Source organism: Dipodomys spectabilis, unplaced genomic scaffold (genome assembly GCF_019054845.1).
Source record: "Dipodomys spectabilis isolate Male_0828 unplaced genomic scaffold, ASM1905484v1 ptg000260l, whole genome shotgun sequence".
Lineage (NCBI taxonomy): Eukaryota > Metazoa > Chordata > Mammalia > Rodentia > Heteromyidae > Dipodomys > Dipodomys spectabilis.
In genome coordinates, this window is record NW_024870937.1 from 2,442,112 (window position 1) to 2,460,727 (window position 18,616).

Sequence of the window (18,616 nt, forward strand, 5' to 3'; positions counted from 1 at the left end):
TATTCTTGCTAATCTAAAAGACTAGGAAGCAGTAAAGTTATACTTTGAATTATGTCTGTCCACTACCATTCCCAGTTACTTTTCAGGTATCTGGGATCTCATAGGAGTTTTGGGAAGAGGTGCGTATGTATGATTTTGTGTGTGTGTGTGTGAGTGTGTGAGTGTGTGTGTGTGTGTGTGTGTGTGTGTAGTGGTTTTTTGTTTTTTTTTTGTCGGTCGTGGGGCTTGAACTCTGGGCTTGGGCACTGTCCCTGTGCTCTTCAGCTCAAGATGAGCACTCTATCACTTGAGGCACAGCACTACTTCCAGTTTTCTAGTGGTTTATTGGAGATAAGATTCTCACAAGAGTTGCTTGCCCTGGCTTGCCCTGGCTGGCTTTGAACTGCGATCCTCAGATCTCAGCCTCCCGAGTAGCTAGGATTATAGGCGTAGATTTGTGTATACTTAAGTGCTTATCTAAAGCTCCTATAAAGCAGAGTTTGGCTGGTGTTTTGCTATGTGTTTTTCTTAAGTAAGGCTCAATTGGCACATAGCCTCCTTCATTCATCTACATACTAATTTTTTTATGAACCACAGTCTGAGAATGTATGACCCGCAGAGCCTAAGCTATTTACTGATCAGCTCTGTATAGAGAAACAGCTAACACTTGCATTCTGAAAGAATTGGTGTTGGGGCTGGGAAGGTGGCTCAGTGGTAGAGCACTTGCCTTGCAAGCATGAGGCCTTGGGTTCGATTCCTCAGCACCACATAAGCAAAAAGAAAAAAGCCGGAAGTGGCGCTGTGGCTCAAGTGGTAGAGTGCTAGCCTTGAGCTGAAGAGCTGAGGGACAGTGCCCAGGCCCAGAGTTCAGGCCCCACAACCGGACCCAAAAAAAAAAAAAAAAATGAAAGAATTGGTGTTAGTCTGTATTTGAATTTCTCAGTAAGAGCTGTCATAGTCCTGCCTTATATAAAGGATTGTGATTCATTTAGTTTTGGACTAGGTGAGAGCATTTGTGTTAGATTTTTGTTGAAATAAGATAATACTTAGTGGGCTGGGAAGGTGGCTCAGAGTTAGAGTGCTTGCCTTGCATGCATGAGGCCTGGGTTTGATTCCTCAGCACCACATAAGCAGAAAAAGCCAGAAGTGGCGCTGTGGCTCAAGTGGTAGAGCACTGGCCTTGAGGTGAAGAGTTGAGGGACAGCACCCAGGCCCAGAGTTCTGGCCCCACGACCGACACACACACACAAAAAAAAAACATAGTGAAATGCAAATACTAAGCATGCCATTTGATGAATGGATACATGTGTAAACCATGTAATCAACACCTCATTAAAATATAAAGAAATGTCAGTGACCTGTCCCCTGCTTAATTTCCAGCCCTATAGACAACCACTATTGGATTTCTGTTACCAAAGGTCAGTCTTTGAGCTTTATTGAAATAAAAGCAGAAAGTATGTAAATTCTTTTGTGTCTAGTTTCATTTGCTCAGCATTAGTATTTTTGAAATTCTTCCATATTGCTGAATAGGAGTCTGTAATGGAGAAATATCCTTTTAAAGTTCTCTTTTCTCCTTTTGAAGGACATAGGAGTTTTTCCACTTTGGGGTCTATTGGTATAAATTTTAGAGAATGTATGTTCATTTCTCACAGAAGAGCTGCCACAATATGAAAATGCTATTTTTATATGTCTGTAATTGTTCAAATGCCAGATTAAAGTGAGTAGACCTGAGCCCATAGAATTGTAGTGTCTCAACTCTTTCTGGGGAGTCTTTTTTTTTTGGTCAGCCAGGAGGCTTGAATCTGGGCCTAGGCACTGTCCAGCTCTTCAGCTCAAGACTAGTGCTTTACCACTTGAGCCACAGTGCAACTTCCGGTTTTCTGGCTAATTGGAGATAAGACTCTCACAAACATTCCTGCCCAGACTGGCTTTGAACCTCAATCCTTAGATCTCAGCCTCCTGAGTAGCTAGGATTGCAGGTGTGAGCCATTGGCATTCCTTTTTGTTTGTTTTTGCTTTTGCACCAGTCCCTGGGCTTGGAAGGGCCTAAGCTCTGTCTTTGACTACAATTCTCAAGGCTATCATTCTACCCTTTGAGCCACAGCTCTACTTTCAGCTTTTTGCTGATTAATTGGAGCTAAAATCCTGCCTGGAATGGCTTCAAACAGTAGCCCTCAAATTTCTCACCCTACTAACTTCCTAGGGTTATAGGCATAAGCCCCCAGCACCTGTCAACCTCCTATTTTGAAGTCTCAGAATAGGGAATGGGAAAATATGTTCTTCTAGCAGTGAATTAGCAAGATTACATAATATGTCAGTCAGTATAAAAAAATCACTTGAATTTCTATGTAAGCCAGTTAGAAAATTAGGTTTAAATGCTCAATAGGAAGTGTACTCATTACCTTGCTCATGTAACTGTAACCCTCTGTATAGTATCTTTACAATAAAAAATTAAAAAAAAAAAATTAGGTTTAAAGAAAACATTTATAGAAGTACCAGATATATTAAATATCATACAATCTACTAAAACAATAGTAGATCTTAGAAACAACCTCCTTCTATAGAGAGAAATTAAGAAGACTTAAATATCAGTTCTTTAAAAAAAACAGTATTGGGGCTTCAGTGGTAGAGCACTTGCCTCGCATGCATGAGGCCCTGGGTTCAATTCCTCAGCACCACATAAGCAAAAAGAAAAAAGCCGGAAGTGGTGCTGTGACTCAAGTGTTAGAGCTCTATCCTTGAGCTGAAGAGCTGAGGGACAGCACCCAGGCCCAGAGTTTAGGCCCCATGACCGGACCCAAAAAAAAAAAAAAAACAGTATATGCACTCAGTACAGTTCCAGTGTACAGTGTTGTTGGTGCTGATGGTGCAAATATAGGAATTGTCCAGGTAAGTCTGAAATCCATATAGAAATGCAAAATCCTAAAATAGCTAAAACTGGGCTTGGTGGTAGATACCTATAGTCCCAGCACCCTGGAGGCGGAAGCATGAGAATAGTCAGTTTGAAGCCACATAGCAAGACTCTCAAAAATTAATTAAAATAGCAAGATAGTATTAATGAGCAAGAAATGAGGAAGACTTACATGAAGGTAGCATATGTATATAATATATATGCACACATATGCCTATTTACACATACACACACTATAAAGTTATAGTAGTAAAGAAAGGGTGGTCTTTTCAATAAATAGTCTGAGGTTAAATGGATATATATGTATATATCCATATATCCAATAGAAAACCTTGGCTCCTATTTTACTGTATAAACAAAAACTTTAAATTGAGTTGGGTCATGGGCCTAAATGTGGAATGTCAAACTTCTAAAAGAAAACATGAGGCTATCTTCACAACCTTTTGAACATGATAGGAGAAATAAGCATAAAAATGATAAATTGGACTTCATTAACATTAGCAACCTTACTTCCCAGAGGACATTAAATGAGCCACATACTCTTAAGGTATTTGTCATGCATATATCTAATATGTGAGTCATATCCAGAATACACACACAGATACCTTCTAAAAAAATCAATGTGAAAAAGACTGACAATAACTTGTTTTCTTTTTTTGCCAGTCCTGCAACTTGAACTTAGGGCCTGGGCACTGTTCCTGAGCTTCTTTTGCTCAAGGATACGACTTGAGCCACAATACCACTTCCAGCCTTTTCTGTTTATGTGGTACTGAGGAATTGCATGTCAAGCACTCTACCACTAAGCCACATTCCTAGCCCAACTTGTTTTCTTATTGACAGAAAACTGAGCAGGTACTTCACAGAAAAGGACGTCCATCAAAAAATATTATTCACCTTCATTACTCTGCAGATTAGAACCATAGTGGTCCATCAGAATCACCAAATTAAAAGGGTTCAATACCAGGTTTTGGCAAGTACGAAAGGCAACTAGAACTTGCCTGCTAGTGGGACTATAAATCTGCTAGTGGGACTATAAATGGAGAGCATTTTGGAAAAAAGTCTGGCAGTTTCTAGTTTCTATCTACCTTTGTTTCATCTACTTCACTTCTGGGAACAGACTGCATGTACCTACCAGAAGACATGCAAGTGTTTGTTGCATTATTCCTTCTGACAGCTAAAATGGTGCTAGGCAGAATGGGCAAAAGGTCCATCTTTGTCTTTTTTTTTTTTTTTTTTGGGTCCGGTGGTGGGGCCTGAACTCTGGGCCTGGGCGCTGTCCCTCAGCTCTTCAGCTCAAGGCTAGCGCTCTACCACTTGAGCCACAGCGCCACTTCCGGCTTTTTTCTTTTTGCTTATGTGGTGCTGAGGAATCGAACCCAGGGCCTCGAGCATGCAAGGCAAGCGCTCTACCACTGAGCCACCTTCCCAGCCCCATCTTTGTCTTTGTCAGGGATGACTCGCAGAACCCAGCAAGCCATATTTGAGTGGTGGGTACATGAATACATAGATTTATATCTCACAGACTTCTGCTGTATACAGAGTTACTTGCTCCTAGTGCACAAGATGAGATTATTGGGGGAAGAGAGTGGAGTCAGGAAGCTGGTGCCGAAACATTGTGTTGTAGTAGCAGTACTAGGAATTAAACTTGATCCTTGCACTTGTTAGGCAGGTGTTCTACCATTTGAACCATGCTTTTGGTCCTGCTTTGTGATGGTTATTTTGGAGATGGAGACCCGAGGATTTTTTTGTCTGATCTGGCCTCAAACTTTGATCCTCCAGATCCCAGCTTTCAGAGTAGCTAGGATTATAAGTGTTGAGTACCTGGCTCAGTAATTATTATTAAGATAGAATTGTCTCTTTTCCTGACCAGGTAATATGCCTGCACCACAACTTTATTTTAGGCTTCCTTGTAGTTGGACGCATCATCTCATATAGCTTCCCTAAAGTGAGATGGAACCTTGTCTTCTGCTCAGGCTGGTCTGGAACCTTAATACTCACATTCTCAGCTTCCCAGAGGCAAAGGTGCCTTGACCCAGCATAGTTTTTGATCAGGGAAGACTACTTAAGGAAAGGGATGAATGTACATTGAAACATTGCTGTCTTAATAGGCTTAGTATAAGGTGGGATGAAATCCCTTACCCAAAATTCTTGAGACTAGAAATTATTTCATATTTAGATTTTGGATACATTATTTGTACAATATAATAAATGGGGATTGGACTAAACATGGAATTGGTTTGAGCTTCATGTATACCTTATACATATATCATGATATCTAGATCTATACTGTTTTGCTTATTTTTATTATTATACAGTAGTTGTGCAGAGAAGATTATAACATTTCCACACATTATTGTATACAATTTTGGGGAGTCTGAAACCAGGACTCATACTTGGTATCTGATGCTTTTGCTTATTTATTGGCTGGCACTCTTATCATTTGCCACGCCTCCAACCCCTAAACAAAATTTTTAATAGTTTTGTTCATGAAATAGTTGTATTGAATTTTTTGCTTGCAACATTATATGGGAGCTAAACAGTTTTGAATGTTGGGGCCTTTTGTATATGAGATTTTCAAATTAAGAGTGTTCATCTGTAATATTGAAAGCCTGTTGTACAGCAGACTGATTTTTGCTTTCTGCTTTGTGTCTGTGAACACTGGGATAAGTCAATAAACTTAATTGGAGAAATGATGCTAGAGGTTGTTGTATTAGAAATTAGAGCCAGGTGCTGGAGGCTCATGCCTATAATCCTAGCTTCTCAGGAGGCTAAGATTGGAGGATCACCGTTCAAAGCCAACCTGGGCAAGAAAGTCCATTAGAGTCTCATTTCCAGTATAAACAACCAGAAAACCAGAAGTGGCACTGTGGCTCAAGTGGTACAGCACTCTCCTTGAGCTGAAATACTCAGGGGACAGCACCTAGGCCCAGAGTTCAAACCCTATGACCAACAAAACAAAAAAAGAAATTAGAACAGCTGGCATTACAAAAGTCTAAGAGGGCCTGGGAATATGGCTTAGTGATTGAGTGTTTGCCTAGGATGCACAAAGCCCTGGTTTCGATTCCTCAGTACCACATAAACAGAAAATGCCTGAAGTGGCGCTGTGGTTCAAGAAGGTCAGGGACAGCCCCTAGGCCCTGAGTTCAAGCTGCAGAACTGGCAAAAAAAAAAAAAGTCTAAGAAAGAATAATGGAAGGTGAGTGATAACAAAATATACTGTGCCTATGTATAAAACAAACAACAAAAATTGTAAAAATGCATCATTTTATGGCCTTGTCTTAAGCTTGGAGTTGCTCCCGCTGAGACCCAGGCTAACAATTCGTCCTTGTGTTGCTATGGTGACAGAAGCCATTGCGGTTTCCTGGCTGTGTCCCCGCTGCAGCTGGAGTGGCAGTTTCCTCACTGAGCTTCAGTGGAAGAGCTTTGTTTCTATCTGCACGAGTTCTTCTACTGCCACTGAGCCCTGACAGATCTCTTTTGTTGCTCTTCCCTTGTAGTGAAGACTGAACCAGAAACTCCTGGGCCAAGCTGCCTTTCACAGGAGGGTCAGACAACAGTGAAAACAGAAGAAAACTCTGAGCTGGGAAGCTATGTCATTAAGTAATTATTCCAGTCTTTTTCTAAAGAGTTTTATTTTGTCCTTTTTATGATGCTCTTCAGTCATGCCTCTGATGGTGAGGATGTGTGGTGCTGAGCCTCTTGGGAATGATCTGTCTCTGCAGATCGTTAGGGGCAGCACTTGATTTGTGGCCTTGGAAACATCTAGTGGGATTCCAGAACTCTCTTCACTTGAGTTTCTCAACATGAACTCCTGGTGAATCCTTAGCACTCAAGTGTTCACATTTGGTGACTAGGTATCCACACAGCCACCTTCACTTTACACAGCTGCCTTTTCTCCCAAATGCTTCCTTAGGTTTCCTACTGTCCTACCTTTGACCATATACTGTGAAGTGTCTCCAAATTCTGGGGACAGTAGAAATTTAGCCACGTTAAATAACATGACAGATGGAAGCATCACCTGTAATAACCTGAAGGCAGGCATTTCTATGAAAGAACTTTTCTAATCCCTTTGCAAAATTTTTTAACTTTAAAATATAAATAAAATATGTATGTATTGCCAAAATGTATTGTGGATAATTTTTAAACATAGAACACGCTTCCTTTATGAAGAAAGCTCTCTGTTAGTAGGAAAGACATGCTCATACTATGGTTTTAAATTTTAATGCTCTCAAAAAGGGGAATTATAAATGTATGTGTCTGTGTGGTTAGAAACTTATGTGTACTCCCTGCTTTGCTTTCTCTCATCCTTCACAGGATAGACCATTTGGAGACTATCCAGCAGCTCTTAACAGCAGTAGTAAAGAAGATTCCACTTATCACTGCAAAAAGTAAGACAATTATATTGAATCTATGGGTACATTTTTGAAGTTGTGAACTCCTTGGAGTTATTGTGTCAACTTATTCCTAGTATTGCAAATTAACACTGACTGACAGTTATGAGGGTTTAAATAGATACATACTCATTGCAAAGGTCTTAGACATTACAGTATTTTGGCTATTTTTTTTAAAGGTTTTCCCTGTTCAATCTGCAGAACCTTTCTATATTTAACTTTTGTATATATAACTATAAATTGTTATCTAAATAAAGCTGCATTTTTTATATTTAATAATATGGAATATGAAGCTAACATTTGCCCACAGTGTGCCAGGTCCTGTGCAGGGCCGTTACATTTACCATCTTGTTAACCAGTCTCATGTAATAGGTATCATCTCCAGTTCACAATGAAAAAGTGAAGTTAAGCAAGGTTAAGCTTTGGCAAGGCAAGATACGGCCTTAGTTTTTAAGCAATCCAAAGGAAAGTGTGCTGGCCCACTACCTGTTGTTAGCAAAATTGAATGAGCTGCACTGTAGCCACAGTTGTCCTGACTGAGGGGACAGCCCTGTTGGGTATGTTTACTAGAGGGCAATTTCACAGAGTTAGAGGAGGACTTGAGGTACAGTCCTGCCATGTGCACTGGGCTAGACCCAGCGCAGACTACTCTGCTTTTATGTGTTCCCATTATTTCATCAGCTGCTTGGCAGTACCAAAGAAACTAGTTTCCCAAGGAAGATGTTGTTTTGAGTATACAGGAATGAGATGCCTTCTCTTTTAAGGAGAAAATCTTGTGTGTGTACTTGTACTTGAACTCATCCAGCAAGGAACACACATTGATAAAGAGGTGGGACATGGTAGTTTTTCCTGCAAATGAAATTTGGTCTAAGCCATAACAGCTTTATTTAGGATGTACGGGTTTGTGCTTTCTAGGTGAAGATGCCAGCTGTTTTTCTGCAAAGTCTGTGGAGCAATATTATAGCTGGAATATTGGGAAAAGGAGAGCTGCTGAGGTAAGCTTGTTTGTCTGTTACATGCACGGGCCTCTGCTGAGTGCCTGGACTGGCTTTGAACCATGATCCTCAGATCTTAGCCTCCTGAGAAGCTAGGATTACAGGCATAAGCCACCAAGTGCCTGGCTTGAGGGTTTTTTTGTATTCTAAAACTAGTATAGCAGCTACCTTGCCAGATACGCTGAGGCTGTAAGAAGCTGTTTATTTGGGTATTTCAGAAGCAGTGAGAGATTGCTATGGTTGATTTGGGGAAGAAGGGAGTGGGAAATATAGGTGAAGAGCCTTAAATGCCAGGCCTAGGAGTTTCTGTTGTATCTTAGAAGAATTAGGAAGCTGATAGAAGTTAAACTCTCACGGCTGGCCTTTTACTTGAGCTATACCTGTATTTCTAGCTTCTTGCTGATGAATTGGAGAAACTCCCGATTTGTCTTTCCAGGCTGATCCTCAGATCTCAGCCTCCTGAATAACTAGAATTATAGTCATGAGCCACCATTGCCCAGCAGCGTGGTAGTTTTTATATTAAGTGGCTTGCTTCAATACACAACTCATTAAGTTGAAAGATTTAATGATAGTTCAATTTGTTTTTTTAGTGGCAAAGAGCAATGACAATGAGAAAAGTCTTACAAGAGATACTGGAGAAGAATCCAAGATTTCACCACTTGACTCCCCTTAAAACCAAGCACATTGCTCACTGGTGTCGCTGCCATGGCTATACCCCACCAGATCCTGAGAGCCTGCGGAATGATGGGGACTCCATTGAGGATGTGCTCACCCAGATCGACAGTGAGCCAGGTAGGCCAGCAAGCTGCCCAGGTTTCCCTCGCAGCCTGGGGGACACTTGCCTACCTTGAGTCCCCCAGCTCACCATTGGCTGGCTACAGATGAAGCTGCCATGGAGAACCGAACCTTCACTTACCTCTCCCCATGACATTCCAGACTGTCCAGTCCCCTTCAGATACTTGTACCAGAGCATTTTGTGTGTGTGTTCTGGCAGAGAATTGTTTAGTTCTTGCTGTCTAGCAGGCACACACAGTTCATTTCAACATCATTCTTCAAAGTGCACTGCCTGTTCCTTGGAGACTCCTAGCCCATGTCCTTTCCTCACATAGAGGTAACTTCCTCTGCCTCTGTGACCTTAGGAACTCCCAGTGAACAAGCATGCCCTGTTTCCATGAAGATAGGGCCTGTGTCTTACCTTTTACTTTCTCTACAAACCTGACTAGGAAATATGTTAGCTAGCATTGGAGTCACAGTGAACAGTTAATAATGTTGCAGGTAAAATGAGAACATAGACAATTGCTGGATTTTGGCAGCGTGGGTAGAAAATGTATTTAGGGAAGAGAGGCAGTTGAATATCACCTTAAAGAATAAACTACAAAGCCCGCTGCTGGTGGCTCAGGCCTGTAATCCTAGCTACTCAGGAGGCTATGATCTGAGGATTGTGGTACAAAGCCAGCGCAGGCAGGAAAGTCCATGAGACTCTTATCTCCAATAAACCACCAGAAAACCAGAAGTAGTTCTGTGGCTCAAGTGGTAGACTACGCTAGCCTTGAGCTGAAGAGCTGAAGGACAGCGCCCAGGCAGAGTTCAAGCCCCACAACCGAAAAAAAAAACAAAACAAAAAGAATAAGCTCCACCATCGGGTCAGAGGGAGCCTGCAGCTCAGAGGTGAAGGGTGGGGTGTGGCTTCCTAGAGGCCTGTCTACATAGGAGGTCCCTTCCTTTCTCTGATCTCTTGCAGTACTTAATTAAAATACCTGAAGCTCTGTGGAAAGCCCAGTAGTTACACGTTGAGCTCTCTGTCAACATGCCTGATGGACACAGACTATCTGTAAGACAGAAAGTCATTCACGGATGCCCTGCCGCCATCTTGCAGGGTGCTGAGAGCCCAGCCTGTGCTGGGGGCTGGACCTCTTTTCATCAGTGAAGTGGCAGGCAGTGGCTGTTTTTGTGCGCATGTCCTTATTAAATCTGGCACACAGTACACATTCAGATATAAACAGTACTACTCTTAGAGCGGTGAGGATGTTGTGATTTTTTTTTAAAATATAATCTTATTGTTAAAGTGTTAGATAGAGGGGTTACTAATTCCTAAGTCAGGCAATGGGTACATTTTTTTTGTTTTTGTTTTTTGCCAGTCCTAGGTACTCTCTGAGCTAGCATTCATTCTACCACTTGAGCCACAGCACCACTTCAGCTTTTTCTGTTTATGTGGTACTGAGGAATCAAACCCAGGGCTTGGTGCATGCTAAGCACAAGCACTCTACCAGTAAGCCACATTCCCAGCCCCATGAGTACATTTCTTTTGGGACAATGTCACCCCTTCTTTTGCTTTCCCTGTTTCCCCCCCTCCCATCCCTGCCCATGTTAAGTGCTTTTTATATTATTCACTGCGCAAAATTTTCCAGATTTTAAAGATGAAATAAAATCAGTTAGACACTCCTATTGGGAACAGGGCCTGGTTTTTGGTGTCAGGAGTTGACTCTTAGGAGTTGAGGATATCCTGTTTGTCTTAGATGGCAGTGGTATCACATAGAATACATGATGCTGTCTGCTTTCTACCTTAGGAAGCCCTAGCTCTCACCATGGAGATCATAGAACCTTACAATGGGAAAGGAGGTCAGCTCCTTCCTCACACTGTCTCCTATCTCAATGAGATAAATCCTTTCCTATGGTCACCACAGCTGTCGTAAGACTGATTACCTCTCATTTAGAGTGCCCATCATCTTTCTCCTCTGCCAACAACCTCTGCCGGAAACTGGAGGACCTGCAGCAGTTTCAGAAAAGGGAACCAGAGAATGAGGAGGAGGTGGACATCCTCAGCTTGTCAGAGCCATTAAAGGCAAACATCAAAAAAGAGCAGGAAGAGAAACAAGAAGAAATTAAGTTCTACTTGCCACCAACTGTAGGCTCTGAATTTGTTGGTGACATCACACAGAAGGTAGGAGATCTGGCCTGCGGTGTTGACCGATCATAGACACCCAGGTGCTCATAAATTGAGCAGCCTGGTGATGGAAATGCATTACCTGTTACCCAGCTGTGCTCTCTCTGCCTCCTCTTTGCATGTCAGCACTCAGCAAGGTTAATTACATGGGAAAGGTTGCTTGTTGAACATGGGCTTGAAGCAAAAATGTCTCCATACAGACAGTTCAGTGCTTTTCATCACTTTCATGTAATACTTCCAAGTTACACTTCAGTGGGTGATCTTTCCCCACAGCTCTATAGCTCCCAAGTGAGTGCTGTGGTACACATGACCCTGATTTCAAGGGAGGGAGCTATTTATCCACTCCCCATGAAACTTAGTAGCTCTTTAGCATCTGCCACTGGCAACTGCTCAGGATACAAAGGGAAAGACAGTGTTCACTCACTTACAGGGGAAGATGGAACAAGATGTAGTTGCCCTTGACTCTGGTTCCTAAGCCTTCCAGAATTTTGTATTTTCAAATTCCCAGGATATCACAACTGTGCTATCCTGCCATAGAGATTTGAGAATAGAAACAAGATTGAGTTTTGTCCAGAATGTTTGTAGAGTCCTCCTTCCAACCAGGCACATCTTTTGTCAGAGGAGTCTGCCTGGGTGGAATGAAGCTGTTTTTAATGTAGAAATAAGAACAAAGGCTTTTTTCTGCTTTTCCAGATTGGAATCACCCTGCAGCCCGTGGCACTGCACAGGAATGTGTATGCATCAGTGGTGGAGGACATGATCTTAAAGGTGGGTGTCTGCTGGCAACAAAGGGACTGTGAATGTGAACCATGGCCAGCCAAGTAGATCAAGGCTGTTTTGAATTGTGGACAAACTTAGAAAGGGAACACAGATGATAGGGTTGTGGGTTTTGTTTTTGTTTTTCCTTGAGTTTAAATTTCCTTTTTTTCTCTCTTTTTTCTTTTGGTCTGTCTTGGGGCTTGAACTCAGGGCCTGAGTGCTGACCCTAAGATCATTGTGCTCAAGGATAGTGCTCTGCCACTTTGAGCCACTTCTGGTTTTCTGGTGGCTAATTGGAGAGACTTTTCTGCCTGGGCTGGCTTCAAATCGAAATCCTCAGATTTCAGCCTCCTGAGTAGCTAGAATTACAGGCATGAGCCACTGGCACCTGGCTTTTTCAGTTTTTTTCCTTTGGTTTTTAAATTAACTAAGTCATGTTTCCTCTGGGTATTAAAGCATCTTCCAGAATATTTTTGCTAATACCATTCTTGAAGATACTTTTTCTGGGTTGGAGATGGAAACTGGGCCTTGTGTACCCTAAACAAGTGTGCCACCACTGAGCTTCCAATATCCCCAGCTGTGAAAGTATTTTTCTTTTTTTTTTTTTCCCTTGGCCAGTTCGAGGACTTGAACTCAGTACCTGGGCACTGTCCCTGAGCTTTTTGCTCAAGTCTAGCACTCTACCACTTGAGCCGCAGCATCACCTCCAGCCTTTTATGTTTACGTGGTGTACTGAGGAATCGAACTTAGATCTTCATACATGCTAGGCAAATGCTGTGCCACTAAGCCGTATTCTCAGCCCCAAAGGTATTTTTTAATAGCCATATTTTGTAGCCATTTCAGGTGCTCTACAGGATAGGATTCGGTGCTCTCGTTGTTTGGGAATTGTCAAAGACAACACAGAAGCAGGCACGATATCCTGTTCCTGGGCAGTAGTTGGGAAGCTGTTGTCTCTGTGCCAGGCTTAATCCTAGCTCAGCTCCTTCCCTAGCGCATCCCCTCTATCAGCAGAGATAGGTGGTAGTAGCCCAATTCAGGATTCAGGTCTTTCAGAATCATGTTGAGACTTTTTGATCCTTAACGTTTGGGTGAGGGTGAAGTCAGAGCCAGTCCTCCTCAGGAGCAGGCAGGTGACCATTTTGACAGTAACAGCATCTTCTCTTGTAGGCCACAGAGCAGCTGGTGAGTGACATCTTGCGACAGGCGCTAGCTGTTGGATACCGGGCAGCATCTCACAACAGGTATTCTTCTCTTTCTCTAGCCATGTTCTGACAAGTGCAGCTATTTCCCAGCAGTTTAATTGCCAAAGATGTTTTACAGTTAAATCAGTTCAGCAGATTTTTGTCAGTGCTTGGGACATTCCTTGAGCCAGATAGACTCGAAAGTCTGTTCTGTCATTCTGAAAGCCTGTTGGCATGAAGGCTCAAGCTTTGCTAGAGGTCTGTGCCCTCCACATTACAGGGTGGGACATGGAGCAGCTCTATGCAATTAAAGTTAGTAACAGCACCCATTAGATGGCAGACATTAGGGCCAGTGTTTACATATTTACCATTTTATTTTCATTCCGTTTTAGAAATGGCTTTGAAGGGTAACCTTCTTTGCTTCCAGAAAAATGATAAAATTTAGATTCATACTCAGGTCTCTAGCACTGAAGCCCTATGTTCACTAGCCTCTGCTGATTATCTCTGACTGGGCCTTCAGGCCTGAGAAAATGGTAAGTAGGCCACACCATGCTTTTCTAAGGAAACAAATGCTGTTTTGTTTTTCCTTTATGCTAAAGACTATCATTAATTTCTCATATTATAAAAGTGCCTAGGGACATGAGGAAGCTTTTAAAACAGTGTTAGACTGACTGTGCAACGTTTTCATACATCAGACAGTGGAAGTATTGAGAAATAAAGGAAGGAGGGTGAAGAGTTCCAGTCCTGCTGCTTATTGTCCTTGAAACCAGGAGTGAGCCAGTGCCTTTCATGGCCCCCTGCTCACACTGCTAGGCCAGACACTACCACTCGAGCCACATCCTTACTCCTTTTGGTTTTTTTGTAGAGAGAGTAAGAGTGTGTGTGTGTGTGTGTGTGTGTGTGTGTGTGTGTGTGTGTGTGTGTGTGTGTGTGTGTGTGTGTGTGTGTGTGTGTGTGTGTGTGTCCTAGGGCTTAAACTCGGGACCTGGGCCCCCTGCTCACACTGCTAGGCCAGACACTACCACTCGAGCCACATCCTTACTCCTTTTGGTTTTTTTGTAGAGAGAGTAAGAGTGTGTGTGTGTGTGTGTGTGTGTGTGTGTGTGTGTGTGTGTGTGTGTGTGTGTGTGTGTGTGTGTGTGTGTGTGTGTGTGTGTGTCCTAGGGCTTAAACTCGGGACCTGGCCACTGCCCCTGAGCTTTTTTTGCTCAAGGCTAATGTTCTATTACTTGAGCCACAGCTCCACTTCCAGCTTTTTGGTGATTAATTGGAGATAAGAGTTTCACAAAGACTTTTCTACCCAGGCTGACTTTGAAGCACATTCCTCAGATCTCAGCCTCCTGAGGAACTAGGATTACAGGCATGAGCCACTGATCTTGCTTCCTCTCCAAGCATGTACCTACCTGTACTGTGATCCTTCTTCCCCCACCCCCCCCCCCCACCCCCCACTTACTGCTGTAGCTGGGATAATAGGTGTGCTTGCCCGGCTTTGGGTCTTTTTTTTTTTTTTTTCCAAGCTTGCCTAGACCTACTTGGTTCTCCTACTTTATAAAAGCCTCCCACATAGCTGATATTACAGGCATGCCCCACCACATTCAGCCTTTTCATTGTAATAAGAATCTCACTGTTTATCTTAGCTAAGGCTTTGAACCATGATCCTCCTGATCACTTCCTGAGTAGTCAGGAGACTTGGCCTATGTCTACCATCTTTTTTTTGGGGGGGGGGGGGGTAGGGGGAGTGTCTGGTTGTGGGGCCTGAACTCTGGGCTTGGGCACTGTCCCTTAGCTCTTCAGCTCAAGACTAGCGCTCTACCACTTGAGCCACAGCTTCCAGTTTTTTTCTTTTTTTTTTTTTTTTTTTTGTTTATGTGGTGCTGAGGAATTGAACCCAGGGCCTCATGCATGCAAGGCAAGTGCTCTACCACTGAACCACCTTCCCAGCCCCTCTACCATCTTTTTAAGTGATAGGAAATATGGTCCCAGAGTTCAATGGTACTTTGATATTCTTCAGACTACTAAAACTAAATCACAAGCATTTTCTCTCCTATCCTGCTGCCCACTTTAAGTTTCTTTTTTTTTTTTTCTAGTCATTTTTTTATTCCGTGTTGGAATATTTCTCTTTCCTATGAGTGGGAAATGAGATTTGAACCCTGAGTCGAGTAGGATTGTGATTGATGGTCAGCTGAATCTTTCGACAAAATATAAGGCAATTCAGGAACAGGAGAGAAAATGTACCTGGCACTCATACCCCAAAAATGCCCCCTAAACCATTGCTTGGCACTCGTCATCATCCCCTTCCATAAGCCTGTGCAGAGAATGGTCCCTTTGGTAAATTGATAGATCTGACAGCATTACACCTGGTAACATCTTTGGGTTGTTTTTTGTTTTGTTTTGTTTGACCAGGATTCCCAAAGAGATTACAGTGAGTAATATCCACCAGGCCATTTGCAGCATTCCTTTTCTGGACTTCCTCACAAACAAACACATGGGAATATTGAATGAGGATCCATGAACACAGTGAACATGCTCCTAGGAAAGCAAGTTTTGAAGCTCTCTGAAGTTCCTGAACTATGGTGACTCTTTTGTTTGGAGAAGGTCATTTTCTGTGGCACCCAAGCTATGGCCTCTACCCACGTGAGTACCAGCAGTGTCCAGTGCAGATGAAACCCTGTAGGACAGATTCTGCTTCCGGGTTGTGGAAGAACATGGAGTCATACCTGCTCTGTCACCTTGCATTCTTCACTCTTATGGCTCCAGGAGCAGGGCTAGGCCAGTGTACCAGGCTCTCCCTCCCTCCCTCGCTGTGCTGGGGGAGAATCCTCAGGAGGTAGAAGTGAATGTGGCAGGCTAACGGTGTCACTCCCTTGGTTGGCTGGGGTTATCATGACGTAGTGGTAAGCTCCATGTAAGCAAGTGGTCCTCTCCTACTTGGCCTAGCAGTGGAGGGCTGCCCTCAGCACAGGTGAGCCAGTTACAGGAGGCAGTGGTACCATGCAAAACCACAAAGTCCTTGGAGGCTGTATACTGAGCAAAATTCTTTTTCTGTGGAGCCCAGGAGCATGATGGCAGTAAAGCAGCATCACAAGGTGGCAGGCCCTCAGCAGAAGGCAGGAAGAGGTTTGACCATGCCCAAGATGCCGCAAGGAGGGGATAGAGAGCATCTAAAATCCGAAGCTCCGGGGGGAGAATCATAGTGGTGCCCAGGTGTGTCATGCCCCAGATATGTGGGCTGCGGGCCCTTCTGCTGTTTTCTCTATGTGTGAAGCAGCCCTGGACAAGCTAGGCCAGCCTTATTGGTCCTCAGTGGATCTAGAACCCTGTTCTTCTCTGCCAAGGTTTTCCCCAAGTTGAAAAGTGTTTGACAGAAACACTGGTGAGTGCCTTTAAGGTGGAAGAAATAACTACTCAATTGCTCACGCCCAGAGGGGAGACGGCAGTGCTCAGAAACAAGCAGAGTCCCCCGACCCCCACCCCCAAGGAGAGAAAGAAGTAGGCAGAAGAGCAGTTAGCAGGGCCACTGCAGTGTCCAGATCTGCAGGGGCCTTCCGAGGCTTCTCATGGTTTATATCAGGAGGACAAAGGAAAGAACTTACTCTCAACTAGAAACCTGCTCATATTCTGCTTGAAGAAAAGTTGAAGCCTTTAAATCAGAATCAAGAAACTATTCAAGCAGTGTAATTTAGGTTTCATGGCTCTCACACATGTCTGTGTCAGGGAAATAAAGCAGGGAGGTGGCTGGATAAAATCTACCTTAATACAGCATCTAAAAGTTACAAATGCAGAAGAAATCTATTTGATAGAGCTTAGGACACTCTTGGCACATGTATATATAAATGTGACAGTACTGGGGGTTTGAACTCAGGGCTTTGAGCTTCCTAGGTTGGTGTGATACTGCTGGGCCACACCTCCATCCCTCTGGCTTAGTAATATTAATTACTGGCTCGGTGATAATTATGTCAGTACATTATGTCAGCGCATGAGGTTGAGACATTGTATACATAACCTGCCACAAGCAAGGCTGATAGGCCGGTGAGTAGATGTGGTCAACACCAGGACTAAGACCTACAGGGTGGAAGAGCCAAATAAGAACAGATTCATAATTTAGCACAGGTATGAAAACCTAAGGAGATTCCCATTTAACAGTCTCCATGTATTAACATTTTAACTGTATTTCTATCATCATTTGTAACCTAATTGTGTAAGTCTACAATAAACATTTTAGTATTTGTGATGGGTTTTGTGACTTTGGAAGGGGCTTCCTTCCAAAACGTGTTGCCCAACTACCCAAAATAAAAGATGATAGTTACAGAAAAAAATCTTTCAAAACTTGGAAGGTGCTGCATGTTGACCAAGACATAATTGTATCTGATAAGCAGCTGGGGGCAAAAGAATACAGCATAAATGAGCTCCATTTCCTGCAGGCCAAGACAGAGGGAAACCGTCAAGCAAACTGGCTTATCTGGTGAGATAAAATTGGACAAGCTGAGGTCCGGAAGTTGCTTCTGTGACACAGTCCTTATGCTGCGACCATCTGCTATCACATGGCTAAAAAATAACAGTGGAGAAACACTGGAGCTGAGAGGCTCTGAAAACTTTAGTTTTCTGAAGGCAGTAATTTCTACCTGGAAGTAGCTTTTTGGGACACCAAACTTTACTGGATCACACTGAGAAAACCAAGTAGGCTGGGGGAAGCAAGAAAAGAGAGCCAGGCTCAGCCCTGTCTTCCCTAACACTAGTTATCTCTGCCAGGGTGTGGAGAGCAGCAGGGCTGGGATCCATGTCATAGGAACAAAAAGGGTCTCCCTGATTGAAGGAACCCCGTATGAGTGGCCAGACTCCCGCACATCTGCCTCAAGTGGGCCCTCCATCATCCAGCAGACCCTCTCTTTTTTTTTTTTTTTTCTTTCTTTTTTCTTGTGCCAGTCTTGGGCCTTGAACTCAGGGTCTGGGGCAGTCCTTGAGGTTTTTTTTTGCTTAAGGCTCATGTTCTACCACTTGAGCCACAGCTCCACTTCCGCCTTTTGGGTGGCTAGTGGGAGATATCAGAGTCTCAGTCTTTCCTGCCTGGGATGGCTTCAAACTGCAGTCCTGAGAACTCTTAAACCTACTGAGTAGCTAGGATTACAAGCATAAGCCACTGGCTTATGGGAGCCTGTCTAGCTTTTCATAAAAGCTGCTGTTTATTGCTTGAACTAGAGCTCCATGCTGTAGAAACTGAGAAGCAGGACCTTGATCTGGATGATTTCAAACCCCCTTGACCTGGGAAAGGAGCTTTCCACTTCCTTCGGGCATGCTATGGCTTTGCAGCAGTTCTGTAGTGGTCACTTCAGTTCATGTTGAATGCTTTCTGTAGGCTACAGTTAGTTAACAGATTGGATGGTTTATTATTGTTCCAAATGTAACTATTTTGTGACAATTATAAAGTATTTCACAGTTATTTGAAATAACTGGGAGTG

At 43.2% G+C, this 18,616-nt stretch overlaps 1 protein-coding gene across 1 annotated transcript in view; it reads left to right on the forward strand.

Moving 5' to 3' along the window:
* The window catches only part of Yeats2 (YEATS domain containing 2), a 96,009-nt gene extending 78,618 nt beyond the window's left edge, over positions 1-17,391 (forward strand). Inside the window, 8 exon segments of the mRNA XM_042699638.1 lie at positions 6,388-6,490; positions 7,205-7,278; positions 8,197-8,276; positions 8,867-9,068; positions 10,991-11,217; positions 11,914-11,988; positions 13,147-13,220; positions 15,564-17,391. Of these exon segments, the coding sequence (XP_042555572.1) occupies positions 6,388-6,490; positions 7,205-7,278; positions 8,197-8,276; positions 8,867-9,068; positions 10,991-11,217; positions 11,914-11,988; positions 13,147-13,220; positions 15,564-15,672 (944 nt within the window). The 3' untranslated portion in view covers positions 15,673-17,391.
* The last annotated feature ends 1,225 nt before the right edge of the window (positions 17,392-18,616 follow it).